This window comes from Melospiza georgiana, chromosome 5 (assembly GCF_028018845.1).
Source record: "Melospiza georgiana isolate bMelGeo1 chromosome 5, bMelGeo1.pri, whole genome shotgun sequence".
NCBI classification, from domain to species: Eukaryota; Metazoa; Chordata; class Aves; order Passeriformes; family Passerellidae; genus Melospiza; species Melospiza georgiana.
The window spans coordinates 25,306,101-25,333,699 of NC_080434.1; the positions used below are offsets into that span (position 1 = coordinate 25,306,101).

The window sequence follows — 27,599 nt, forward strand, 5'->3', positions numbered from 1 at the left end:
CGTGGGGACCCAGCTCTGCAAGCATAAATATCTTCATGGGACAGTCACAAGGGCGATGCCTCTAAATTCCTGTGCTTCTGAGTTTTAGTTCTAAAAACAAGCTCTCAAGCATTTAAAGTCTCTGAAAACTGCACTGAGCAGCATTTCCTGCCAAGTGACAAGCCAACACTGTAAAATTAATAAGGAAGCATCCAAATTGACTACAATGCTATAAACACTTAAAACAGTTATGAAACTAAAATAGCAATTGTTCTGGTGCTTCTTTAAATATTTACTTCCCTATGCTCCTGCTTCACTCAAGTGGCATTTCCTGCTGCCCACACGGAGGAACAATGGCTGATGAGAAGCACACGCACCTGAGTTTTATTGCGGCACCCGCGGCACTCGTAGGTGTGAGTCCTGGTGTTTGCAATGGCCATGATTCCACAGAGGTTGCACACGTGGACCTGGTAGGGGTCTGAAGCCTCAAACAATCTTTCCCTCAAGAACTGGGCTGCTCCATGAGCAATCTGGCAATCTCGTTCCATTTCTCCAAAGCGAAGGCCACCATCACTAAAAGGAACAGAAAAAGCCCTCAACTTTTGAGTTCACTGGCAAAACAATCAGTTCTTGTTGTTGGAACAAGTATCTGCATTGCAAGGCAGCAGGAAAGCTGTGCATTAATTTTCCTCTAACACCTCAGAATAAAACTGTGAGAGCAGTCATTAATAACTGCTGATGAGCATTTCTACAGCTGGTGCCTGACAGCCACAGCACAACCATACAGCAAAATGAAGTGTACTATTAAATCATCCTCTGTTTATCTGTGCTGGGTTTAACCTTGGCTGTCTGCCAGATGTCCACCAAACAGCTCTCTGGTCCCACCACGTCACCAGGACATGGAGAGAAAGTAAGATGGAAAAGCTCATGAGTGGAGATAAAACCAGGGAGATTATTTATCAATTACCACCATGGACAAAACAGACTCAGCATGGGGAAAATGAGATTATCACCCATTAAAATGGAGTATGATGATGAGAAACAAAACTAAAAGTTCACCTCCCCAGCCTTCTTCCCAGGTTTACTTCACTCCTTCATTCCCAACTCCTTCCTCCCCTCCCTGTGATGACTGGGAGAATGGGGACTGCAGTCAGTGCATCACAGCTGCTCTTGGCTGCTCCCTTCTCACAGGTTTTTCCTGCTCCAGAATGTGGCCCCTTCCATGGGACAGTCCTTTGCAAACTGTTCCAGCATCGGCCCTTCCCACAGGGTAGAATCCTTCAGGAACAGACTGCAGCAGCAGGAGTCCCCCACCTCCTACCAGGAGCCTGCTCCAGGCATGGGCTTTCCACAGGCTGCAGGGCAGTTCCTGCTGCATTTCCTCACTCCTCTCTCACAGCTGCTGCACAGCATTTTTACCCTTTCTTAAATATATTCTCACAGAGGTGCTACCAACACCACTGTTGGGCTCAGCTCTGGCCAGGGGCTGCCAGGGCCAGCTCTAAGTGGCTGTGTCCAGCACGGTGCAATCCCTGGTCCTTTCTCAGAGAGGCCACCCCAGCAGTACCACCAGCTACCAAAACCTTAGTACCTGCACCCAATACAAGATCTAAAGCCAAACACATGCAAAAATGGGTGGCTATTTGGGGTGAGCTAATTAAGCTGCAAAGCTGAACCAACTATTTGTTCAGGGCTAGAAGCTGGACAGCAAAACAAAACCCCACAAAGAATCTAGCAGGGATCCTTACCGAGATCTGCCTTCCATGGGCTGTCTGTTAAGGATCTGGATTGGCCCTCGTGCACGAGAATGGATTTTGTCATCCACCATGTGCTTCAAGCGCTGGTAATAGGTAGGACCAATGAAGATCTGGGATGTGATTTTTCGACCAGTGAAGCCATTGTAGAGGACCTGAAGAAGTCAATGCAACCATAAGCCTTACTACCCATCAAAGGTGTATTAAAAAAATGACAGTGGATGGATAATTTGATTATACCTCATTCCCTCTTAGATGGTAGCCATAATCTGATAAAAGGTTGGAAATCTTTTGCACGTTGACTGCATCGTTAAAAGGTGTAGCATCACCAATTTCTCCCTTGTTTGCAGACACCTACAGAGAAGAGATTTGGAAAACTTTGTCAGGTTTCTGAAGGACTGGTTAGACCATATTTAGCTGCTTCAAACAGTTGTAACTCTTAATACTGGAATTTGAGATTCCATGCTAATGGTAGTACCTTATCTCACTGTGTTTTATCTGCCACATATTTTAAAAAATACACACTATAAACAATTTTGCCTCTCCTCTCCTTATTTTAGATCAGGGGAAAATACCTAGAACAAAAGCAACAGATGAGAGAGCACACTGTAGGTAGGACCTGACCTTTTGATAAAATGTACAGGACTTACATCTTCCCTAAGAAACCCCCTTTTGCTATCAAATAACTGGAGAAAAATAATTTTTAAGTGAATTAACACCTACTAGATAGCGTTTATCTTTACAAAAAAAAAAAACCAAAAACCAAAACAAAAAACCCCCCCAAAAAAAAACAAAACAAAAAACCCCTCAAAGCATGCAACAATCCCCACCAAATTTTAATTCCTATTGCTGAGACATGCAGTGTAGAAGACTGTTCTTACCTTGCCCTGAAGACACTCAATCAAGTGACCAATGGTCATACGGGAAGGGATGGCGTGGGGGTTGATAATGATGTCAGGTGTGATGCCTTCACATGTGAAAGGCATATCCTAGAGCAAGAAAACACACAGTCAGTTCTTCCCAGAACATCATGTTTAGGAAAAGTATGTGCCTGGATCCAAATTAAGTCTTTTAAAGAATTTAAAGGACATTGAAATTATGTAAAAAGCAGCTGTGTCTCCTTCTAAAAATATTTTAGCTACATTTAAGTCAATATTGCACCTGAGTAGATAGTCCACAGACAATTCACTTAAGACAGTTAGAATGCTAAGATCATCACAGGTAAAAATCTCCAGAAGAAGAAGGAAAAATAAATTTCTACCTCTTGCCTGTACTGGATCCCACAGGTTCCTTTCTGACCGTGTCTGCTAGCGAATTTATCTCCAATTTGTGGAATTCTTACAGAACGTACCTGTAAGCCACAGGAAAACATGCAGTTGGTAACTTACATAGAGACCAAAGATGATTACAGCAGAAAGCACAGATGTCAGTGCTCACCCTGATCTTGCAGAACTTGTACCCTTCCTGGTTCAGGGTCACCATGACCTGATCTACAATGCCGGTCTCGCTGGTCCGCAGGAAGGTGCTGCAATCTCGCTTGGTGAAGCGCCTGTTGGTGCTTTCCAGCTCATCCTCGTTTTCTGGCAGTGTGACTGTTTTGCCAATGATGACATCATCCCCAGACACACGTACCCCAGGGGCTATCAAACCATCATCATCAAGTTTGTCATAGATTGCGTGTCTCATACCTTGGGGGGAGAAGGAACCATAAAAGTAGGCTCACAGATTTTTCAACATACTGACTCTTGATGTTCTGCAGTAATTCAACAAGTCTGCTTGCAGCTTCAGACAACTGCTAAAACATCTAATGTAAATATCTCAACTGATACAGTAATTTCTATAAAATTCAGAAATGTCTGTATTAATATATCCCAAAATGAAGGCTGAATCATTTCAACACTACCTTGCCCTTAATTTAAAACCTCTCCTTTACCTTACCTTGGCAAGTTTCACGTGTGGGCTTCTCAAAAACTTCCTCTTGGTCATACCCTTTCTTAGACTCCTGCTCTTTGTATGAGCGATAGAACACAGACCTGAAATGAAATTATAAAGTCTTCTCCAGTGAAGCCAGCACCATTTCCCACCATATCTCATTTTCACCTGTTATAGCTACTGTTACTAATGACAACCAAATCCAAATAATGAGCACATGCTGCACAATCTTTCCTCTGATTTCCCGTTAATCTGACCTTCACTGAGGGCAAAACAAAAACAAACCCACTACCCAGAGAAGTTTCAGAGAGCATTATGATGCCCACTTTGAAGATACTGCCTAAGTACCTAATATAACAGATTAATTTTTTGTGAACTGCAAAGATTTTTGTATCTGCTTGACACCACAGAAGTAGTTATTACTCCTAATGATTATTCACATCTTCAGCATATCATTCTCATATTACTTTCCTCCTTATGCATGCAATTTTGCAAATCTTTTCAGGCTTCTACTGCTACCTTGCAGTGCTACACTCAGTACAACTGAGCTGCAGTGAAAAACTTGCAATTTAATATAAGGTTCTTTCTGATGCTTTAAGGGTTTTTGTTTGCTGCCTCAGTTGCCAGCACACCAAAGTGCTTTCAGATACCATAATGCATGAAGTCACATCAGCCACCAGCTGTGCCAACAGCAGTTCCTTCTAAGGAGAGGAACATTCCAATCCTAACTGGTAGCAACTGTCTCACTAATAAAGACAAGACTATGCTAAAATGCTGGAACATTGTTCTGGTAACTGGCAAGACTTAATATGAAAACACACCAGGGAAGAGTCCAAATGTTTTTTCATTAAACTGTGATACAAAGGACCCTAATTAGAATAAAGATCAAAATGGAAGATCAAGAAGATAAAGTGGGCAGTGAGGTTTCATGGTGTTTTGCTAAGATACACATTCATTATTTTCACTGTGTTGCTCCCTCTATCCCCATAAAAAAAAAAAAAATTAAAATGCTTCTCAAGTGGAAAGATTCAGAGAATGGCATCTTCCAGCATAAAATGAGCTTTTCTTGAGCCTCTGGACAAGTCAGTATAGCTTCTTCTTTAAACTCCAAACAGTTAAAAAATTTATAGTCTTACCTGAAAAAGCCTCTGTCAACAGCAGAACGGTTCATAATGACAGAGTCTTCCTGGTTATAGCCTGTGTATGATGCAATGGCTACAATCGAGTTGATACCTACAATATGCAAAGAAAATATTTTGAAAGAATGCACACATGTCCAGAGAGACACTATTTTAACTCAAAGCAGGCTTTACTCTCTACAGTCAAGCTGTTCTGCCCTTTCTCAGATAAAATCTCTACATCCCACACAGAGAAACATGCAGTATCAGCAAATTCAACTCTGGGTACAAAAGGGAGTCAAGAGTGACCCCTTGTGAAAAACCTATCAAACATCAATATAGAAAATGCATTTTTTGAGTTAGATTTTAGCAGGGTTTTTTGGGTACTAGTAGTTTCAGCTGCAACACTACCAACAAATTTTCTGCAATCTAGTTAAGCAGCTACAAGCTAACGCTTAAACTATAAATGCACGAATTTGCTAAATGTTCAGGTACTCTACACACACCATTTGTGACATGTTTGAAACAAAGCAGAAGAGCAGTATTTCTGTCCCATGAACATGAACTGACAACACACCTGCTGGCAGCTCTCTGAACCTCAAGTACTCCATGGAGCGTGTTGTTACCAGGGGCTTCTGGGGATAATAGAGCACATGTGCCAGCGTATCCATACGGACATGGAAGTTGGTGATGTAGACTCCCATAGCCTGCTTACCCATAGCAGACTGGTATGTGTTCCTGGGAGACTGAACAGACACAGGGAAGACCATTAATTATGGACATAAAGCTCCTTACACACACACACACACACACACACACACCTGTGGGTTTTCTAGCAGCTTTAAAAGCAGGATGTCAGCAGAGGGGCACTGACCTGGTTGTGATCAGGGAAAGGGATGATAGATGCACACACTCCCAGGATCATGGACGGGTGAATCTCACAGTGTGTGTATGTTGAACAATATGCCACACCTTTCTCTTGCAAGTCATCTGGAGTCATTGCCAGCATCACAGTCTCTTCTTCCAGGGTGTCAATGTACTCTACTACACCACTGGCCACAAGATCCTGCCAACTGAACAACCAATAACTCCATTAACACCTAAAATGGGTCTCTTCAGCAGTGACAGGAACAAGGACTTTTCTTATTATTACTACCACTGCTTCAGTGTGATTAAAAAAAACTGATTAAACTGCCAGGCAGAGAAAGCATCTTTGTGCTGCACAAAGTTTTAAACATTCCTCTCTCCAACCTGAATGTGGCACCTTCCAAGATGGAAAATGACACCTTCAGCTGAATTTCAAGAATGTCCCTCACCTGTAATTGTTATACTCTCGTTCCTTCAGTTGGTCAATGTGCCTTTTCTTCAGCAGCAACTTCTGTTTCTCCACAATCAAAAGGGGCCGACAAATTCTGCCTGCATCAGTGTAGATGCGGATTTCTCGCTCACGAATATCTCTGATCATCGACACCTGGGCAAGACAGCAGCACCCCATGAGTGCAAAGTGTCAGCTTGGAACCAGAACTACAGAACACAAAACTGGATAACCAAATTCCCTAAAGCAAAGACTTTCCAGGCACTATCAGAAGCACAGAAAAAAGAGTAACAAACAGGAGTGTTTCAGAAGATTATTTTCAACTGTTCTGTCTTTCAACTGGATCCTCTTTAGAAACAAACAACCCCCCCCTATAAAAACCAGCCCCACAACCAAGCAACAAACCATACATAATCAAGGATATAATAATAATAATAAAAACATCAAATACACCAAATACAAAAACCTCCCCAAAACACCCACAAAACAAACCCAACAGGAAGTATATTCAGAAAGAGACTTGCAAATAATGCTATCTGAAATTTGCAAAGTAGTATCAAAGAGCATTATCCTCTCTTGCCCAAAAGGACACCCAAACTCTAGGTGTAAAGATTTTTACCTCTGACACAATGATGTCCATCTGACGACGAAGCTTCCTTAGGGTATTCATCAGCTGCTCCGGATCTTTGTGTATTCCTACCCAGCAGCCATTAACAAATATCTTGGTAGCACTAAAAGGGGAAACACAAATAATAATTAAAAATATTCCATCCCACCAAATAACCCTCAAACCCTTGAAGTGTTGTGCAGGATAAAGCTTAAGTCTGTTTAAAGGGTTTTACTACATACTCAGCTATTGCTGCTGGAGATATTTCTTCTAGGTTTTCCATACTCCACTCTTCCAAGAACTCCAGAATTGGGGATGGCTGAGACCCCACAGAAATGTAAGCCATCAGGGCTAAGTTCTTCACAAGTCCTACTGCATGACCCTAGCAGAAACACAAAGTTGCATTTTCAAATCAAGAAGATTCAAGAATTTCAACTTAACTTCTCAAGGAACCAGACACAAAACAAGGTTCCAACCACCAAGTTAGCAATAAAGCTAAATATTTGTGTCAGCATTATTAAAAAAAGTGCAAGGGATCATCACAAGTGCCATGGCTACAAAATGGCCGTGAGGGAGAGGCAGTTAGTACACAAACCCTGCTTTCATTACCTCAGGGGTCTCAGCAGGGCAAACCATTCCCCACAGGGTGTTGTGCAGCTGCCGGGGCTTGGCCAGTTTTCCATCTCTCCCAATCGGAGAATTCAGGCGTCTCAGGTGGGAAAGGGTGGATGCGAAAGTCAGGCGGTTCAACACCTGCACACAGGAGGGAGTTCAGTCAGTCACACCTTGTTAAGTTGACACCCTAGCACAAAGGATCAATGCCCTCTAGAAATGATGTGCTTAAAAAGAACTAAGACAGCTTTGATTTTTGTTAGCTACACTTTTTAGCTCACCTCCACTAATCTCACACTACCCCTAGAATGTCAAGCTCCCAACTAGTGTAGTAGTGGCAGAAGTTCCCAGAGCATGCTTTAACCACAGCAAGACCCTGGGCTAATCAAGTCGGTGCTCCTCATCATTTGCCATGGAATAGAGAACTTTTATATTATAAAGTGTCACTCAAGTTTTTTTAACTGCCTGTGAAGCACTGGAAGTAACTAAAGGAAAGAAATCCATCCTCCTGAATGATTCCCTGGGACTAAGAATTTACACAAAAGTGTATGATCAAACAAAAAAAATCTTTACAAGAGTTACACCAACTCCTTAGCAGTGAGTGCAACAGCCAAAGCAAGCAAACCATGACCAAAAAAATCAAAGACCTGTGAAGATCCAACTGTTTGGATCTTTATCTGTGTCACCTAAGGAAATTTTCCTTTAAAAATATTTCTGTTTAACATACAACATGCATGGCTGCTAAGCAATGTTAAACTCTTGCATGAGAACAAGTTCTTTTGTCAGGTTTACAGTTCTTTTACCATAAGAACTGTAAACCTGACAAATCTCTTACTGTACCTGAGATACTCCTGCTCTGGCCTGATGAGCTTTCTTCTGGTCACCCCAGTTTCCAGTTGCCAATGAATATTTCAAACCGTCCGAAATAATTCTTGTTTTAATTGCCAACTCCAAGTTGAAATCTTTCCCTCTGTCAATGAACTTCTGTGCATATATTCTCACTTCCTTCAGCAAATTCTTGAACATTCTGTAGAAGAAAGACACCGAGCAATCTGATTAAACAGAGCATGTGCAGTTCAGCCTGCTCAGGGCTATTTGAAAAAAATGTCACTGGCCTCCTGAAAAGAAGCAATTTGTAACCAGAGTGAGATGGCAAAGGGGAATAAAGCAAATGCAACTGTTTGTAAATATGCACAAAATATGCTTCAAAACAAGTTAATGCTAGCCACCTACTGTTATAGCAAACTCAACCACTCCATGAAAAAGTCATAATTAGACAGAAGCTGTGTTGCTCAAGACTGGCTCTCTGACAATAGAATGAGTCTGACTTAGAAGCACAGAGTTGGCAATGCCTCTGCCATGAAAGGAAATGTTTTAGTTACCCTCTGAACAGGAAAGCCAAGAGTGGCCCAGCAAGATCCAGTCTTTTGTTGCCATAATGATCTCTGTCATCCAGCTCTCTTCTTCCCAGTGCTGCCAGCAACAGTCTATGAACCATATACCTAAACAAATCAGAAAGTTCATGTTTTAAACTGACAGCAGACATTCACAACAAAGATTACATGTTCTCATAGACAAGCCAGTGAACTCTTTCCTAAAAGCAGTCCATTCTAGATCTTTAGCATATCACTGCTCTAAAATAAACCTCTTCAGCACATCCTTAGAGGTGGATGACCCACAGAAAGTTCAGGCTAAATACAGGGAGAAGAAAATATTTACATCATGATGGTCATGCCTCTTCTGCTAAATATCTGCCCTGAACTGCAATATGGGCTCTGTTTAAGCACATGCAATTGGATATAAAATCACAAACCTCCTGATGCTACAGTTCATCTGTATATCAGTAAGCAGTGATCAAGACAATGTGCTACTGGTTTTAAAGAGTGCTTTACATTACAATCACTTATCAGTACTTATCTAAATCTTACTTATCCATGTTATCCATGCAACTGGATATCAAAAAGTCATTTAGCACTATCATCATATTTAACTTAAGATCCAAAATGTGTTTGAGGCTCATCTTTATCCTAGTTTATCAAAATTTGCATTTTCTCAGCCTGAAAGATATACCAGTGCCCCAAGGTTTATCACAGAGTACCCAGAAGACTCAGGTTAAAACAAATTTCCATTCAAGGCATTCTTCCAATCATATACATGAGTAAAAAGTATCCATTTGCAGCTGTGAGACAGAGTTGTGACATACCCTAGAAAATAGGCCTTTTTGGTTTCACAGAAGTCACTGACACCAACATGTGGGAGCATTTCTTTCTGCAAGACTTCTTTGGCATACTTGATTCTCTTTTCTTTGGTGACACCTGGCTTGGCACCTCTTGAGCCAATGAAGTTTAGGGCAACATTTTGCTCCTGAATGACAAATGCTTCATCCAGAGACGGTTTGACCTAAGGCAGAAAAATACAACAAAATCCTGTAGCAACCAGTGCCTGTTGGGGTTGAAGGAAACTACACTGTAGTTTGTTAATGATTCTTTTCAGGATCTGCTAATTATTGATCCAGGTCTTTCTGGCACTAGAAAACAGCAATGAAGCATGCAGGAAGAACACAAAAATTAGTTTAAACTTCAGAAAATAGTTCTCATTTGAGTTCATTCTAGGTCTAATGCTATTTCAGGTATAATCAAGATTTTACAGTTAAAGTCAACAACAGCAGAAGACCCTAACTCTCCAAATACATATTAACTCTAAAAAATTTCCACTGTGCTCTGTCCCCTTAATGTACTCATTACAATAGATTCAGGCAGAGAACTTTCAACATTTCTAATAGAGAAGCCACAAAAATAATAAATAAATTACAAGAGGAAAACGAACGCTTCAAGCGATGACTGCCTGCACTGACACCCTCCAAACATGAGAACAGGAAATAATTTCATATATATCACCATTTCCATCATTTCTGGGTCTTCAAAATCATAGATGATGTGCTCCAGAATGTCCCTGTCGGACACAAAGCCGAGTGCACGGAAGACAATGATGATGGGCACCTCTTGTTTGATGTATGGCAGAGTTGCTACAATGCGCTGACCGATGGCGCTCTTCTTTGCACCCTGCAAAGGTGGGGAGAGCAGGGCTGAGCCTTAAATCATCCTGCCTTTCAGTGAAAGTCTCTAAAATCATCCTGCCTTTCAGTGAAAGTCTCTAAAATCATCCTGCCTTTCAGTGCAAGTCTCTAAAATCATCCTGCCTTTAAGTAAAAGTCTCTCTCTGGATTTGGATGATACAACACAAGCATATTTATTCAAGCCCCACAGGAAAGCATGGCTTTTCAGCAGGCCAGCTAAGGAGCTACTCTGCAACCTTACTCCAGCAATGAGTTTTTATTTTAAAAACATTTCAAGCTTTAAAGCTTGTGAAAACTTGTAAGGTTTTTGCTGATACAAAGGAATATAAATACTACTCATTCATCCATATGCGTAATTTCTCTCCCTCAGTGCAAAGAGCAATCCTATCTACCTTCAGTGTTCCTTCTGTCAGGCTTAAACTCAACTTTTCTAACCCACTGTACAAGTGATTATTCAAGTAGCTGCTCCCCTTCTCCAGAAGGAAATGCTGTGGGATGCATAGGAAATTAGGAGTGCCCCAGTCATCAGGAGTGAGAATACTGTAAAGCTTCTATTTAAGTTGCTCTTGGAAAACTTCAAAATATCAATTCTAAATGAGTGCAATACTAAATGAGTATTGTCATTTAACTTTTGAAGTTACAAGTAGCACTTATTTCCCCTCACAGATGGCACAATTAAATATTAAATATGAATTAATATGTGGTCTCCAAAATACATCTCAACACTAGCTTGGCCATCAGCAAAGGGAGGGTCCCTGCTCTTCTACTTATTCTTCATGAAAAAACAGGACACAGCTTGTCTGAATCTTCTAAAAACTCATGTCTAGTAATTTAAAATTGTTTTTAGCCTTGCCCTAAAACCTGCCACAAATTGAGTCTTCATTTCAATCCTCAAATTATTTATCATAGAGACAAGCATAACCTATGACAAACAAATTTTCATTTGCTTTTATCTTATTTACAACTCTGTCAATTTCAGAAGAAATTTCTTCTCAAAATCCCAAAAGCAAATGACACAAAGAGACAGGGCAGTAACAAAGCTCCTAAATCAGTCTCTGGGGTTGTTACCACCTAGCCATACCTGTCCACCTCTGGCCAGCATGCTGACCCATATAGTACTTGTTGGTCGAGAGGAATTTTCCAGACAAGACCTACACTCTCCTGTGTAGGCATATTTTGAATCTTTCTTTGCAAACACATACACTGTGTTTGTAGCCATCTTCTCCTGAGCAATCAGAACCTGTGTGAGAAACAAGAGCACCAGTAAATAACTGACAAAAGAGAATACTGAAAGCAATATACAGAAACACTCACTGTTTCTACTATTCCTTTAGGTGCCTCAACTTTAACAGCACTGCACAGCATGAAGTCAATTGTATTTTAAAAAGACAGATTTAAACATAATATAAGCTAGTTAAGAATAGTCCAAACAAGAGACTCAGGGAACTCTGTTGTCTTTTGTTACTTACCACACATGCTGGCTGTGCTGTGCTTTCTTTATCATTGTGCATTTTGCACAATGATAAAGAAAGCAATTCACTATCTGTTTTTCCAAGGCCAATGCACTACACAGGCAAATTCAAATGCCAGCTCAACAATCAAAGCCAGAATTCTTTTCCCCCAAAAAGAAATATAAAATTCTAGTTACTTTGCTGTGTTTACCCAGATTATCAGTTAGAAAATACTGTCAGTTTCACAGGTGAGGAACTAACAGGGTGTGGATATGATTTTCTGAAGCTGCTTCCACAGTATTGGAGGCAAGAACTTCGTCTTAAAACAAAATGCATCAAAAATACAGCAAAATCATCAGCAAAAGTACAGCTATGAACAAGCTGGAGGACACATTGAGTGAGGAATTGCCTCATTTCAGAATGCATGCTGCTCTGCAATACTGGAAAAGCAAATAAAAATACCTAGAGCACTTAGTGGCAAACAGTTCACAAAAGGCAAAGCAGTACACAAAACCAAAAAAGGAAGAATTGAAGATGGGAAATGTGCCTCAAAGAAGAAAAGGTGGCTTGAGAAAACCCTAACAGATGACTAAAAGCTCATCTTTCTGCAAGATCAGGAGCTCCCACAGTATCTCTGGTACACTGGAATAAGAGTGTTTATGCTCCTGGCAAAACACATGGGAACAAGGGACAGAACTTCCAGTGTCTGTACAGATGGCTGTGCAAGGTGCATCCCTTACCTTTTCTGAGCCATTGATGATGAAGTAGCCCCCAGGATCCAGTGGGCACTCGTTCAGCTCACAGAGATCACGGTCAGTTAAGCCATTCAGCAAACAGTACGTGGAACGCAGCATGATAGGAATCTTTCCTATAAAGGTTTTCTGATGCTGGGTCTGCAACTGGTCCTCCCCTTCTTTAATAACTGTTTTAGTTATATCCACATACAAGGGGGCAGAATACCTACAGAATAAAAACAGCCCTGTGTCACCTGTCAGTTACTACCTTTCTGCACAACCCTGAGTAATGCACTCACTGGTGTATTAAGCATTATTACCAAATCACTATCTGCATTTAACAACTAGGAAGTTTAAACAAAGCAGCAATTGTTATGCAAAAGGCCATGAAACAATAAGGCAGAGGCAGTTCTTCCTTGTGTTTATCCACCACAGAGTTGGCTCTTACGTGAGGTTTCTCAGCCTGGCTTCATTTGGCATCATAGGTGAGGGTGCTCCATCTCTTTCCCAATGGGTAGGCTTGGAGAGATAGATTTGTTCAAACTTCAACAGATACCGGGGCTGGAAAACAAAAATACATTTACTTGTAATGGAAGAAACATCTTTTCTATCAGCAACCAGAACTGATACTGCAGAAGAACAGCCACTACCAATAAATGAAAATACAGCAAGTTGGGTAACACCATTCCTAGGAAGATTCTATAGGACAAGTAAGCAAAGGAAGACTTGAGCTCTTGGAAAACAATCTGATTTCTAAAATGCTCAAAAGCTTCCTACAACAGGAGGTGGCAGACCCTTGTTGACAAATGTTTTGTAAGTCAAAAAAAATCTCAGTCCTTATGTGAAGAAACACCTTTTCTTGGATTTGCAGCAACAGCCACATTTAGTTCTGTTTTCCAAGTTCTCATGAAAGCTATCTTAAGGAGAATACATTTACCACCATTCTTATATCTGAGAATGGTTGCTAAACCCTCTCGTGTGCTCTAAACTGCCTTCAAAATTTGAGACTGAGAAGCAGAGGGAGACAGAAACAAAAAAACCAAGATTTTCCCAATACACACATTTTCCTTAAATTAGTCCAGCATCCTGAAATGTGGTGAGAGATTGCCTGGCAAGTGACTCTGAAGGAAAAAGCAAGTTTTCTTTTTTCTCATCTCTATACTTATTCCTAAAAACCTGCATTTAATAAGTGAGAATAAGACACTAAGCTTTGTGATTTGAGAAAGTAAAATAATAGCTTTTGGGCAAAAAGAAGCCCAGCACAAACCATGCTTGTGATCTGAACAACGACCAGACACAGCACAAACATCAGCAGCAGAACTGCACAAGTAGAGAATTCTGCCATAATATACACAGAATAACAGGAAATACTAAGAATTAGTGAGCTAAATGTTTATGAACTGTTTGCCTACCAAAGAAACCAAAAGACATCTCATTTATTCTCTACAGGATAGTTTTTTTGCCTGCAAAAAATGCAAAGGAACAGGAAAACCATAAAACAAATACAATGCTCTGGTGTCCTAAAGTTCCTTTAAATCCCTAGAAGAAAATATCAAGGTAGTGACTGACAGCAAGGCAATGGCTCATCACCATTTGCACTTATGGAACAGGGATCAAACTACGAAAGGGACACAGGTGAAAGCACCAGAGCCACTGCAGAAGGTGCACACTCATTGCAGAGGAGCCTTCATGGGGTGCAGAACTGGGACAATCTGTCCTCTTTGGAACATGGCGCCAAGGGAAAAAAATTAACAACAGCAGACTTTGAAAACCTGGACCTAACGTGAGCCTAACTCGAGTCAAAGCTGAGAGAGGTTTTCAGCCATAAGCCTTGCCATGGTAAAGCTGCTGAAAAACCAAAATCTCACCAAAACACAGCTTGCTCTTGGCTGCTTGGCCTGCTCTACTGAATCTCTGTCCATGCAGTTTTGCAAAGGAACTGACAAGATGAGCTGCAGCAGCCACTTGTTCTTGGTCACTTCTCAACTCAAACAGGACAGGAGTTGAATAAAACAAATGAAAAATGACTTAGAATTGTAAAAACACATGATCTCTGCCAAGGTTCTCCACTTACTGGCTCTTCCACTTCTCCTGAGGCATGCTGGGCTTCAGCTTGCAAATCAATTGGTGGAGCATCTTCAACAATTCTCTGCACAGACATCTGAATAAACTCATCAAAGGAATCCAACTGCTGCCTGACTAAACCCTTTTCATCAAAATAGGAGCTAAAAAAAAAGAGCAGATTAAAAAGAAATCGTAATTAATGTACTAATCTTAATTAATGTACTTTGCACATCAACAAACTTAAGGTATATCATTACCAAAATTACAAAAGTCATGGAATATAGTGCAGAATCAAACACATTCACTTAATCCAAGGCATGGGTTTCAAACACAGATGCTCCTCACAAACGTTTAACAATTCCCTCCCTGCCTGAGGACACAGACACTTGGGAGTGACAGACTTGCTGCCACCTCTTGGCTGAGCCACGACTGCATGCACGGCGAGTGCCTCAAATTTCCCTTGAATTGGAAGAGAAACATGATGACAAACTTGCTGAAAGTGGCTCCAGCTCAAGTTTCCAACAACACCTGTAAATTACTTTGCCTTAACTAATTTTCCAAGGGGCAGTAAACTAAAAGCATGCCCCCAAACCCAAGTAATAGTACTGAGAACTTTTAGCTTGGATCCCCTCTGTGCCAGCCACACAGGTCCTGGACGCTCAGGAGAAAACACCAGCACCCAATACTGATTTCCTAACGCCAGCATCAGCAGTGAGATTAGAGAGCAAAACCAAGTGGTTGATATGGAACCAAAACCATCCCTTTCTTCACTGAAAAAGTGCGTGCTGGGGGTCAGCAGAGCTTCTTAATCCGTGCCCATAACCCTTTGTTTCTCCTAAAAGTCCTGAGCGCGCCGCAGCACAGGGTTTAGGGTGGCCAAGCCTGCAGCTCCCAGCACAAGCTGGGTGTCACCGGCCAGGCCGAGAGCACCCGCGCTGAAGGGACAAGGCCAGCCAGCCCAGCAGCTCACCTGATAACAATCCAGCACGCCTCCTGCCACAGGTCGGGCGTGATTTCATCGTCGTCTTCATCATATTGCATATCTGCGGGGAAGCACAATATGAGTTATGCTCCGATCACCACCGTGGTGGGACCGGCTCAGGGTCCCGCCGGTACATCGGGAGAGGCCGCCGCATCCCTCCCGGCTCCCGCGGGCCCCGGCGCGCACAGCGCCATCCTTGATCGGGACGGGCGGCAGGAAAAGGCGAGGAGAAAGAAAAGGAAAACCCCTCACCTTCGTCCGCGTCGTACATGGTGGCGGCTGGCGGGGCCGCGGCGGCGGCAGCGGAGCGAGGAGCGAGCGGGGCGAGACGGAGCGCGGGGCAGCGCGGGCCAGCGGCGGCGGCGGCAGGGGCACGGCGGCTGCGCGGCCCGTGACGTCACGCTGCGTCTCACGCCAGGAGCCCGCGCGCTTCCGTGACGTCAGGCGCGCGCGCCCCGCGGCGTCGGTGTGTCCGGCCCCGCCATGCTCCGCCTGGGCCCCGCGCTCCTGGCCCGCCTGGCCCGCGCCCCGCTCCGCGCCCCGCTGCGGCCGTGCGGAGCGGCGGCGGCGGGCCATGGCGACGAGCAGGAGCAGGAGCGCTTCGTCTTCCTCGAGTACGAGCCGGACGCGGCCGAGAGAGCGGCGGCGGCAGCGCTGCGCCGGGAGCGGGAGCTGAAGGTGAAGCCGAAGCCGCGGCGGGAGCGGGGCGCGGCGGCGGCAGCGCCGAGCCTGTCCGACCCGTCGGTGCCGCCGAGCGGCGTGAGCTGCTCGGGCTGCGGGGCCGAGCTGCAGTGCGGGGACGGCGGCGCGCCGGGCTTCGTGCCGGCCGAGCGGTACCGCAGCCTGGTGTCCGAGGGCCCCGCGGGGCTGCGCGGCGCCGTGTGCCAGCGGTGCTGGGCGCTGGCGCACCACGGCAGCGCGCTGCGGCTGCGGCTGCCGCCCGAGCAGCACCGGCGCGTGGTGAGCGCGGCCCTGCGCCGCCCGCCCCGCCACGGCCGCGGGCCGCTGCTGCTCTACGTGCTCGACGTGATGGAGCTGCCCGACCCCGTGCTGCCGCAGCTGCCCGCGCTGCTGGGCCCCGACGTGCCCGCCGCCGGCGTGCTGGTGGTGGGCAACAAGGTGGACCTGCTGCCCGCGGACCGCCGCGGGCACCTGGGGCGGCTGCGGCAGCGGGTGGCGGCCGCCTGCGCCCGGGCCGGGCTGCGGGGAGCCGCGCTGGTGGACATCCGCCTGGTCAGCGCCAAGACCGGCTACGGCGTGGAGGGGCTGGTCAGCCGGCTGCAGCGCTCCTGGAAGTGCGCCGGAGATGTCTACCTGCTGGGCGCCACCAACTCCGGCAAGTCCACGCTCTTCAACACCCTGCTGCGCTCCGACTACTGCAAGTCCCGCGCCCCCGACATCATCGACAGGGCCACCGTGTCCCCCTGGCCAGGTGAGTGCACTGCTCGGCCCTTTGTAGCACGGGTAATGGGGAATGTGGGGTGTGCACATAACAGTGAGCTGTGCGCCTCTGGGCTGCTCTCGGCCTCCCCTGCAGCAGGAGAACCTGTCACCAAAGCAGTACATACCATCCTGAGCTCCTCCGTGGTGGGCAGCAAGCTCCAGAGGCGTGCCATGCTTCAGTTTTTCACCTGTGAGGGGTGGCTGAAGTGTTTAACCTAGAGAAAAGGGGATTTGGAAGATGTTATCACTCTCTGCATCTACCCAAAAGATGTTGTAGCCAGGTGGGAGTCAGTCTCTTCTCCAGGGCAGCCAGTGACAGGAGAAGGGGACATAGCCTCAAGATGCACCAGGGCACCTTTAGGTTGGACATTAGTTGCAATTTCCTCATGAGAAGGGTAATAACAAATTGGAATGGATTGCCTAGGGAGATGATGGAGTTGCTGTGCCTGAATGTGCCACTCAGTGCCTAGTGGTGATGATCTCAGAGGTCTTTTCCAGCTTAATTAATCCTGTGATTCATCACAGGGGGCAGCAGGAGTGGGATGCATGTGCTGAGGGTATTGCACATCCTGTAGCACTAGGAGGCTCATTACACCAGCATGGGTCTGTGTGCAACCCTGCCGGTTAGGATGGCACCTGATGTGCTTGCCTTGCCTGTCCCTATCCATTAGAGGTGTCCTCCAGTCTGGAGAGGCCGGGAGGTGCAGTGGTGAGCACAAAGCTGTCTGGAGTTGAGGCTTGAAAGGGGTGCACTAAGTCAGCCTTGGCACCACTCGGCTTTGAGACCCTTTTATTCAAACTATGTGTGAGAACTGGTATTAAGCAAGTGGATGGCTTGTTTTTGCCTCCCCAAGTTGGGAGGCTGGTACTTTATGGGAGCAGCTGTAGTTCCACCTCTGACTTTGTGTTACTGGGTTTCACCAAAAAGTTAGAGAAGCAGTTTTTTTGTAATCTTGTTCCTCAGATCTGAAATATGTCAAGTAGTCAGAAATCCAAAAGTGCCTTCTCTTTGTTTTTCCAGGAACAACACTGAACCTGTTGAAATTTCCAATTATTAACCCTACGTGTGACAGGATATTCCGAAGGCAGGAGAGGCTAAAAGAAGAGGCAACAAAAACAGAAGATCAGCTAAGCAATGAAGAAAAAAAGTACCTTAATCAACTTAAAAAGCAGGGTTACCTAGTGGGTGAGTAAAGGTGTTACCTTTCTGTCCCTAATGAAAACACTGCACTACACAAAGGTTAAATTATTTTGACCAGTGCTTGCTCCCAGATAATGGGGGCAAGACCTCTATCTCCTCTATAAGCAGCATCATTAGTACTTTTGAGTACCTGTCAGCTGCTGTAGGAGCAGAGGGTTCCTCTGTGCAATGCATCTTCTGTCTGAACAAGGCAGACAAATTCTGATAGCTCAGTAGTTTGCAGGGATATCACAGTATGGGCCATCTCTTGTTCCCAAATAAAGAAATTAAGTTTAATTTCAAGTAATCACATTTGGGCTGCAGGCTACAGGGGTTGTATATCATTTTAGTATATATTCAAAAGAGGGGGTGCCAGAAGATAGCTCTGGTTTTCAGATAAATCTGTGTTTGGCAGTCTGAGGCACTGAAAATAGAAGGCAGCCTGCTTTACCATAAATTGGAAATAACTGAGTGTCTGTGATCTGGTTCCTGCTGGGATTTTGGGGCATGAGGAGTGCTAAGCAAGAATTATAGAAGGGATTTCTTATCATTTTGGCTTTTGAACACACAAATTTCAAGCCACATAGTGTCTTTATCACCTTTATACTACTCACGTGCATCTCTTTTAAGCCATGAAAGGGAAAGATGTTTGATTGAAGGAAAGCAAGTTAAAAAGTAAATTACCAGGAGAACCTTTCATTTTAATCCAGGAAGAGTTGGAAGAACATTTCAACAGCAGAAGGCTAGTGCTGAGATTGACTTCGACCCTGACACACTCTCTTACAGCATGGATGAAGATCCTACAGATGCCCCTAAGAAGCCTGAGGAAAGGGAGGAGTTCACTCACAACGAAGTGAAGGATGCTCGGTGGTGTTTTGACACTCCAGGAATTGTAAAGGAAGACTGTGTGGGTACTTTGTGGTGCTGTGTTTTGGGGTGACAGGGTTTGGGAGGGCTGTTCTGCCTTACTTGTGCTGTAGTCCTTGCATTAGGATTCTCTTAGCTTGGGAATTGTGTTAAGATAAGGTTTAACTAGAGAGGGGTTCATGTGGTAATGCTGTTGCATTCTGAGTAGTGCAATTCTGCCAGCTTTGCCAAGGAGCTTCAGGGCTGTGTCACCAAGCTGCCACAACCTCTGAACCAAGGGAAGTAAGAGTGCTCTTAGCAAGTTCACACCAGCGTCACCCAATGGAGCTGACACTTCTTCAGCTGTCCCAGCCCATGGAAAAAGGTGAAGCTTAGGAGGATAACCAGAGTTGTATGACTGAACCGCATCTTAGAGAAAGCCTTCTCCTGAAGTTAGGAGGATCTGCAGTGTTGGTGCTATGGCTGCAGTATGTCAGGCCTTTGTCAGTAGAGCAATGCCCTACTGAAGCCAGTGCTCACAAAGTGCACATGTCTAAAACAGGCACGTTTTGATTTTTGGTGTTTCTAATACCCGTGCAGAGCTGCAGGTCATCTTCTGGGGAAGATTTAATAGTACAGGCAGACAGGAAGGTTCTGAGGAGAATGAAGTGCAAGGATTGTGCTGAGACTTTGCAGCTCAAGTGCAGGGGCTGCTTTCATGGACACTAGGAAGACTCCTGGTTTTCTAGTGGTGTATTTGTCAGACCATAACCTGTTTTACTAGGCTGCACTTTGGTCTCTGATAGCCAGTGTAAAGACTGGCATCAGCTTAGAGACCTGGTTTGGTAAATTGAGATTGTGTGTGTTCTTCCCTTCTTCTGGAGTTTAATACTTGTGGAAAATACTTCCTGCATCCAGAAATACTTTCTGATTCTGATTCTCCTCATGCTCTCCTTTGGAGGGCTCCATGCCAAGTTTCAGATCAAATTTTGTTCCTGCAGTCAATGTTCAGTCTGAGTGGAGGACAAGCAGATTGTCTGTGGCAGATTTTGGCAGGGGACATTGTTCCTGTTTCTCGCTTACTGTGTGGACCAGAATTGAACTGTTGTGTCAGATGTTCTTGACATTGCTTTGATTGATCTTTTCTTCTATCACTATAATGCCAATACTAAATTCGTTGTTCCCATTGAAACATGTGGGATGAGTTATGACAATTTATTTTGCAGGTTTTGAATCTCCTAACAGAGAAGGAAGTAAAGCTGGTTTTGCCATCACATGCTATTGTTCCACGGACCTTCATTCTCAAGCCAGGAATGGTGTTGTTTTTAGCAGCCTTGGGACGTATAGACTACTTAGAGGTAAGGGAAGAAAGGATTTTGGGAGCAGCTGCTTCATCTCTTACTGCAGTCCCAGCCATAAAAGGCCTTCTGGGTAGCTTTCCCAGACCCCTTCATTGCTGCTTTGGAGATGATGAACCAGTTACTGAATCACTGCATGAAGTCAGAATGCTTGGGATGGGTAGTTGGAAGGTTTTTTACTTGCTACCAGCATGCAATATTACATAGTGTATAATGGGAATGGCTTTAGAATGCTGACAGACATCTTCAGTTTAATGTGCTTCCCATGGCATACAGAGAGGCATGAGGGAGGGAGGAGAATGTCAGAATTAACTGGGAAAATAGGTGGCTTTCCTCATTTCTGTGTTTTGTGAAAGCTCCCTGCTAAGAGAGAAGAGCACAGACATTTTTCTTTCCTGGCAGACCTCTGAAGAACTTGCCTGAGGAAGCAAATCATTGCATGTGTATTTTAGTTTCTGTAAGAAGTATTTTTCAAATGTGTTGTGTCCCCCCTGCCAATAATTTCTTCCTTTATTCAAAATCCCCTGCCATACACCTTTATTGAACTGTGTGGAGTTGACCTCCCATGATGCTTCCTCTGAAGGGGCAGTTTCTTTCATAAAAACGTTAGACATCATAAGTCTTAGATGATTTTCTCAGTAGCTTGCCCTGTTTTAGGGGTGTGTATGGCTATTCCTTTGTTTCAGTCTGCTTTCCAAGATCACCACTGAAATGTTGAATTGGTACTTTGCTAAGGACACTCCTGACCTGCTGGAAGAAAACCAGAAAGGTGGAGGGGGCAGGGTTCTGTAATGTAAAAAAGGTACTGGTATGGCTGGAGCACATATCAATGTATCAGTCTTGTGTATCTCTTATCCTCCTGATATCTTGGAGAGCAGTTGTGCTCAGGTCATGACAGAAGCTCCTGCCTCAGCTTAGACCTTTGAACTTGAAGGAATTCCTGCCCTTATTTCTGTCTGCTAGCAGTGTGTGAAGAGATCTCTTCCCTCTCTGACCTTGTTTTCTATTCCTGCAAATGTGATGAGAGTGCCTGCTGAAATTGCTCCACCAGCTTAGCATAGCTTGAGAGCAGCTGGAACCAAGTCCTGTTGAATGAGCTCTGTGTGTTAGAAGTGTAGAGTGATAGGAGAAGAAGCACCAGACCAAATGTCCATCACCTCTTGCACTGAATAACCACTCTGAGTTTGTTCCTGTGAATTAAGTGAGAGCAAAGATGTCTCTTGGATGATTTACCTGAGCTGAACAGCTGTGCTGGCTGTAAATGGGGCATTGGGAGTGCTTTGAGGCTGTATGGTGAAGCTGTGGGTCTTCTCTTCTGGAAACTCAAATCCCAGTTTTATATATACCCTGGCTGCTGTCAGTGGCAGAGGCAAAGACCTCTCAGATAGGAAGGAGGTTTCAAGCAGGTAAGGTTTTCAACATACAGGAAAGAAATGGGGAAGGAGAGAGCAATTCAGGGCTGCTTTTCTCTTAGCATAATTATCATCCTTTTGGTATTTATTTCAGGGAGAAAAGCCTGCCTGGTTTTCTGTCTTGGCTTCTAACCTGTTGCCAGTCCATGTTACTACACTGAGTAATGCAGACACCCTCTATGAGAAGCATGCAGGCCAAGAGTTCCTCAAGGTAAGGGGAGGTGCTGGGGGAGCTGGTGGCTGCAGGTGGGCAGGACCCCTGTCTGGGGCACAACTGACAGGGAACATCCTCAGGTATCAGGAGTTTGGCACTTGTTCAGTGGGAGGTGCTCAGTGTGGAGCAGTCTTGCACAGACTGTGTGGCTGAAGTGTGTTGGGAAGGAGCACTCTAGATTACACATTTTCAGCAGTTTCTGCTTCTAGCATTCAGGCTGATGAGATCTGCATACTCATATTTGGCTCTTCTTGAACAGCCTTAAAGTTCACACAGCAACAGGGATATTTTCCATGGCAGACCTGCAGACAGGGGTTTCAGAACAGATTGCAGCTGAAAAATTTACTTTTCTTATTCTTTCCCTGCTGGATCTTCTGCACATATCTTCACCTCTTGGTGCTCTGACTTTTTCCTTGGTATGGCAATGTTCTGTGTAGCACTTGCAGATTGATGGGAGATGGTGTGAGCTGTCCTTGCCCTGGCATTTCCATTCCTGTGCTCATGGAGAACATTTGCTGTCACTCACATCAAGACAGCTGGCCTGATCCACCAGCTGCATCCTGCAGTGAGCACTCCATCTTTGCTCCCCTCCCACAGGGTTGCTCTGGGTGTCATCCTCACTCTGTCCTGACAAACCTGAAATAACTCCTGGAGGTTATTCAGTCCAGCTCTTAACTGGCTAACAAATGTTTAATGTCTTTATTCTTTCTTGTGCCTTCTTGCCAGTTTGAGGTAGGAATGCTGAATAATCTCTTGACTGTTAAATAATTTCTCTGTGTTTTAATCTTAGGTTCCCATGGGTGGGGAAGAGAGAATGAAAGAGTTCCCCCCACTTGTCCCTCAAGACATTACACTGAAAGGAATTGGTACCACTGAGGCAGTTGCAGATATCAAACTTTCCTCTGCAGGTAATTTAATATTTCTTCATTAGTTTGCTTTGCAGGGTTTGCATCCTAGAAACATTGATGGGAAGAGCCCTCTGAAGGGGTGAAGCTGTATTTCCTGCTCAGAGCAGGATGTGAACACAAAATCATAGCAGCCATGACTTTGTCCGGCTGAAGCCTCCAAGAATGGAGTTTGGCAGTCATGCTTGTACAGGATGGCAACATGGGAATACTTTTTGTTCTGGCTGCCATATAGGTTCTACATCATCAGGAATGGCTGTGACACTGTCAGCTGTCCAGGTGAGAGGGAAAGGTCATTGATTGATTGGAAAGCTTCCTTGTGTTGTTGTAGTTCCCACCATCCCTTTTGAGTTTACCAGGAAAGAGCTGTGTCTGAGAAGAGTAACCTGGCTTTAGGCTGGAGATGACCTTTGAGCTTGGTTTCTCCAGCAACCACATGAGGGTAGCTCAGATTTTTAGCCACTCTGGGAGGCAGCAGTTTGTGTCAGAACCTTGTTTTGATCCTAGGGACTTGTCTTCCTCACTGTCTGTATTCTCTCTGGCTGTGCAGGCTGGGTGGCAGTGACAGCTCACGAGGAAGAGGAATTGCTGCTCCGAGCCTACACTCCCAAGGGCACTGCATTGGTGGTGAGGGAGCCTCCCCTTCTGCCTTACATCAGTGCCATCAGAGGGGCCAGGATCCCAGGCACTCCTGCCTACAGGACCAAAAAGCCTCCTTCCTTTGTCGAAAATCTAAGAACCACTGGAAGCAGATAGCGTTTCTCATCATCCGAGCAAGGCAGAAGCCAGAACAGCCCTGGAGAACCTTGTGACTTACTGCTATTCAGAAAATGTTGGGACTCATTTTGAAAGGCCAGCGGGCACGTTTTGGAAAGCAGGGGGAGCTCCACAAGTCCACATGTGATCCAGCTGCTGAACTGCAGCCATTTTGAATGAACGGAGGGACTGGGACCTTGCTTTGGGAGGAGAAACTGCTTCTCCCTGGGATCTGTATCAATGGGCAGATCCCTTTACCTGTTCCCTCTTGAAATAGAGGGTGGAACTCACCTGCCTGACCTGGTCTGAATTTGCTGCTCACAGAATAGGTGGTTTCTTGCGGGCATGTTCCCTGATGTCAGAAATGGTTACCTTGTTTTTAAGGTGTTTACATAGCTAAATGGGGTGGAGGGAGTAGGAACGAGCAGGGAATGCTCCAGTGTGGGTATGACCCTCCTAGTGGCTGATACTGATACAACAACATTGACCAGAAGTGTCCTTTCTCTCCTTCAGCCTCTGGAGCAGATTAGGTGCTTTTGGACACAGGAAAAGTGATTTAATGAAAAGCAGGTCTGCTCATGTGCTTGAAGAGGAAAGTTTTGCAATTCACTGCTTTGATTTGGTTTCTGTAGCTTGGGTACAGGTTTTTGAAACCAAGGGCATAGAATAAAACTTCTCAAAGACCATCTTTTGTTGACCTAGTTGACAAAGCACTCTTTGAAAGGATATGAGCATCTTGCTAAACACATGAAAGCTCCAGTGCAATAATAAACATGCTCAATCTGCCAAAGACAGGCAGACTGTGAGAGACACATGGCCAGTCAGTCTGCTGAAAAAGAGGCAAAAAAAGTATCTTCTAATCTCCCTACCATTTCACTGATGTTTTCCTCAGTCAGAGGTGGCCCTGCTGTCCTTGGGTCTTTGGCTGTTGTCCTGAAGAAGCCTGGGTGAGCAGCAGAAATCATTGGCTTATTCAGCATCCTCTTCTCACCGTTGTTGCCTGTGGGACAGTGTATTGGCATTCCTATAGGGAAACCTGTCCCTTTGCCCTGCTCTTTGTTTCCCCCCATTTTAAGCCCAGAATCCACCATGTGGGTCTGTCTGCAGCCCCTGCTCAAGGCTGCTCTCATCCCCTATGTGAAGCTGCTGGGACTTTTGTGGAGCCACTTTCTGTGCTCTGCCACTTCCTTCAGCTCTTCCTTGCCCTGCACTGCCACCTCCTTCCCTGCTCCCCACGCTGGGGGCTGGGGAGATGGGGTGGGCCAGGTGGGGCCATGGTGGCTTTGAGAAACTCTTGGTTCAGCACTGTCCTGGGGGAGTTCCCTGTCCTTGCTGGCACTGCCCAGTCCTCCCTGTGTAGAAAATCAGTTGTTCTTTGTGAAGGTCAATCTGCTGCCAGTGAACCCAGGGAATGTGGTTCACATGTGTTCAGTCTGTGTCTAGACTAGAGTTCTTCCTGTACATTAGACAAAATATGTGCACTCCCTCCTTGACTTCTCAGAAAGCCTTTTCTGGTTCTTTCTGGAAGAAAAAAAAACCTATGGCAGCATGTTCCTCACTGCTCAGGCTGTGACTCACACAGCTCTCCCGTTTTCCTCTGTTTCTCTGTTGTGAAAGCCAGCGCATGTGTGGCCACTCCTGGGCTGTGCTTGGCAAGCCTCAGAGCACAAGCAGCAAGATCCAGAATGTGTTTTTTTCCAGCATGGGTATATAGGACTGTAGCTGTCTTCCTGGCTGGATTTCTTTGTGCTCTTGGCAGGCCTCACATTTGGCTGCCAAAATTACTGAAGGAGTTGCCAGCAGCACTGGTGTGAGGATTATCTGTTTTAGCTGTGTTAATCTTCACAATGCTGTGATTTTCACTTTCCCCTTCACAAAGGGAAAAAGCACATCTTTTTAATGTTTAAGAACAAGATTCTAGAAGCTTTTTTTTTTGAGAGAGATTCTTTTTAAAATTACTTTTGCAGTGATGGAAGAGAAAGTGCTGCATTTATCTCAACTGTTGTAATACACACAGCAAACCAACCCTGGTACAAATTCTGCCCATTTGTTTTTGAGCAGGCCATGGATTTATCAAACACTTTCCTTGACTTGCTCATAGCTAAATGGGAGAATCATGTTGCTTTGTGTATTTCTTCAAGACTGGGTATCTTGGAACATTTTTAAGCTGACAAGAGGCTAAACAATTTCTTTGTGTGTAGAAACAGCATGAACAACTCATGTTGTGCAGTTTATGTCTTAGGCAAGAATACTGAGAAGAATGTAAAAGAATACTGAGACAGGGACTTCTGAATCTTGAACAAATGCACCAATCCAAACTTCTTCCTGCATGATTTACATCCATCAGATGATGGTGAGAGAGAGAAAGAGTATCAAGATCTGCCAGAACTTGCACCTTAATATCACAACCCAAAAGCAGGGGAAGGTATTGAAACATACCATAGTGGCACCTATTGCTTTTCATGCTTGGCTGTATGGCAGGGGTGGGGATGATGTACATCATGAGAAGGGACTGGTAGCCAACACTTCCCCTCTGGACATCAGGGGTGTGAAAGGCACTGTAGCTTTTGGAGGCAAAAGCCACTATAATGTTCTTGTGGGGATGATGTAATTCTGCAGTTGCCTGAATTCAGAGCTGTGCTCACAGGCCACAAGAGAATCCATCACTCCTGCCTGTCCAGCTTCCAGCTCAAAAGTAGCTTTGGTACTGATTTCCATAAAACATCTATTTCTTAGCATAATAGTCATGGGCTGCAGAGGTGAATTTGCCTGGCTCTGCCTTTTTGCTCTGTAAAGTTCTCACACATATAGTGGCTTTACTTCTTCCTGGAGCACTGCCTGGGGTGGTGTCATGTCACTCTGTTCCCAATGTGAAATAGACTGTAATTTGCACAGGCTGTTCCTCAAACTTTTATAGAAGAATGAAAGTTTGGATTTGTTTCCATCACTGAAGTGTCTGGAAAAAGAAAGGTAAAATGATTAAGAACTTCAAACGCTTGAAAACTGAAGAAGAGGGGAAAAGCTGGAGCAAATAGAAGGAAAAAAGTAAGTAGCAGACACTGCCTAAAAGAGGACTGCATTTAGAGACAGTAAGGTTTATATTTTGTGGTCTTATGTGCAAATCTCACCACAGGAACATTTCAAAACCAGGGCCTGGAGTTTGGTCCCCACAGACCTCAAAACAGTTTTAGAATGGGGTACAATTGACAAGTGTTATGGAAACAGAGGGAAACATAAATAGCTACAGTTTGTCTTCACAAAACTCAGAAATCTGTCCACAGAGGTCAAATGTCATGTCTCTGTGATCTGATGTATGCTCCACAACCAAAACCACAAAAGACAATGTACTACCTTTGTTTTAAGGGTACACGTGAACTCAGCAAGCGGTTCTTGGGGTGAGAAACAATACCTTTAAAGCTTTATACGTTTGCTAATTGAAAATAAAAATTAACTACAAAGTTAGTCCTGGTCTTTCCCTGTGCATGGTATATTGTACTGCATTTAGTCTGAAATTAATAAACAGGTATATAGTCACACAAATTTTGGAATTTTGAATTAAGCTATCTACAGTTATAAAAGAGAGATTTTATTCTACACTTCTAGAACATTTGGTGTGGCTTTGGTTTATTTTTTTTTAAGATGAGAAAACCACTTCTACAGTACATTCTATATTTGCAAAACAAGCACATTTAATTTTAGAAAACACAGTGAAGTGAGGGAAGCCTGACATTTTTTCTAAAAGTCAAGGCAAGCAAAGTTAGAGGTTAGAAGCAGGTCCTTGAGCTTCTAAATGTCAGATTTGTCACGACCTTAATAAAATCCTGCAAATACAAAATATGTTGTAAACATTAACAATGGGAC

General features: G+C 44.5%; 2 protein-coding genes across 2 annotated transcripts in view; one reads left to right on the plus strand and one right to left on the minus strand.

Annotated features, from left to right (window-relative positions):
• The window catches only part of POLR2B (RNA polymerase II subunit B), a 16,744-nt gene extending 771 nt beyond the window's left edge, over positions 1-15,973 (minus strand). The window contains exons 1-24 of the mRNA XM_058023999.1: positions 15,877-15,973; positions 15,613-15,685; positions 14,653-14,803; positions 13,027-13,139; positions 12,585-12,804; positions 11,475-11,633; positions 10,215-10,379; positions 9,521-9,717; positions 8,700-8,819; positions 8,158-8,344; positions 7,315-7,458; positions 6,948-7,087; positions 6,718-6,829; positions 6,100-6,254; positions 5,658-5,856; positions 5,361-5,529; positions 4,802-4,898; positions 3,672-3,766; positions 3,171-3,421; positions 2,995-3,084; positions 2,615-2,722; positions 1,974-2,087; positions 1,728-1,888; positions 357-552 (exon numbers count right to left, since the gene is read on the minus strand). Of these exons, the coding sequence (XP_057879982.1) occupies positions 357-552; positions 1,728-1,888; positions 1,974-2,087; positions 2,615-2,722; positions 2,995-3,084; positions 3,171-3,421; positions 3,672-3,766; positions 4,802-4,898; positions 5,361-5,529; positions 5,658-5,856; positions 6,100-6,254; positions 6,718-6,829; positions 6,948-7,087; positions 7,315-7,458; positions 8,158-8,344; positions 8,700-8,819; positions 9,521-9,717; positions 10,215-10,379; positions 11,475-11,633; positions 12,585-12,804; positions 13,027-13,139; positions 14,653-14,803; positions 15,613-15,685; positions 15,877-15,895 (3,435 nt within the window). The 5' untranslated portion in view covers positions 15,896-15,973. The remainder of the gene's footprint in view (positions 1-356; positions 553-1,727; positions 1,889-1,973; positions 2,088-2,614; positions 2,723-2,994; positions 3,085-3,170; positions 3,422-3,671; positions 3,767-4,801; positions 4,899-5,360; positions 5,530-5,657; positions 5,857-6,099; positions 6,255-6,717; positions 6,830-6,947; positions 7,088-7,314; positions 7,459-8,157; positions 8,345-8,699; positions 8,820-9,520; positions 9,718-10,214; positions 10,380-11,474; positions 11,634-12,584; positions 12,805-13,026; positions 13,140-14,652; positions 14,804-15,612; positions 15,686-15,876) is intronic.
• A 134-nt stretch (positions 15,974-16,107) lies between these two features.
• NOA1 (nitric oxide associated 1) lies at positions 16,108-24,424 on the plus strand. Its single transcript, XM_058024944.1, has 7 exons — positions 16,108-17,056; positions 18,089-18,253; positions 18,958-19,154; positions 20,320-20,451; positions 21,958-22,074; positions 22,868-22,985; positions 23,533-24,424. Exons 1-7 carry the CDS (start codon positions 16,108-16,110, stop codon positions 23,736-23,738), a joined length of 1,884 nt encoding a protein of 627 aa, XP_057880927.1. The 3' UTR covers positions 23,739-24,424.
• The last annotated feature ends 3,175 nt before the right edge of the window (positions 24,425-27,599 follow it).

Excerpts from the sequence above, each read along its gene's own strand:
- NOA1 (XM_058024944.1), top strand. The coding sequence starts at position 16,108 with ATGCTCCGCCTGGGCCCCGCGCTCCTGGCCCGCCTGGCCCGCGCCCCG. Across the intron at positions 19,155-20,319 it reads GAATTGTAAAGGAAGACTGT|GTTTTGAATCTCCTAACAGA; the intron begins GTGGGTACTTTG and ends TTTATTTTGCAG. Across the intron at positions 20,452-21,957 it reads GACGTATAGACTACTTAGAG|GGAGAAAAGCCTGCCTGGTT; the intron begins GTAAGGGAAGAA and ends TATTTATTTCAG.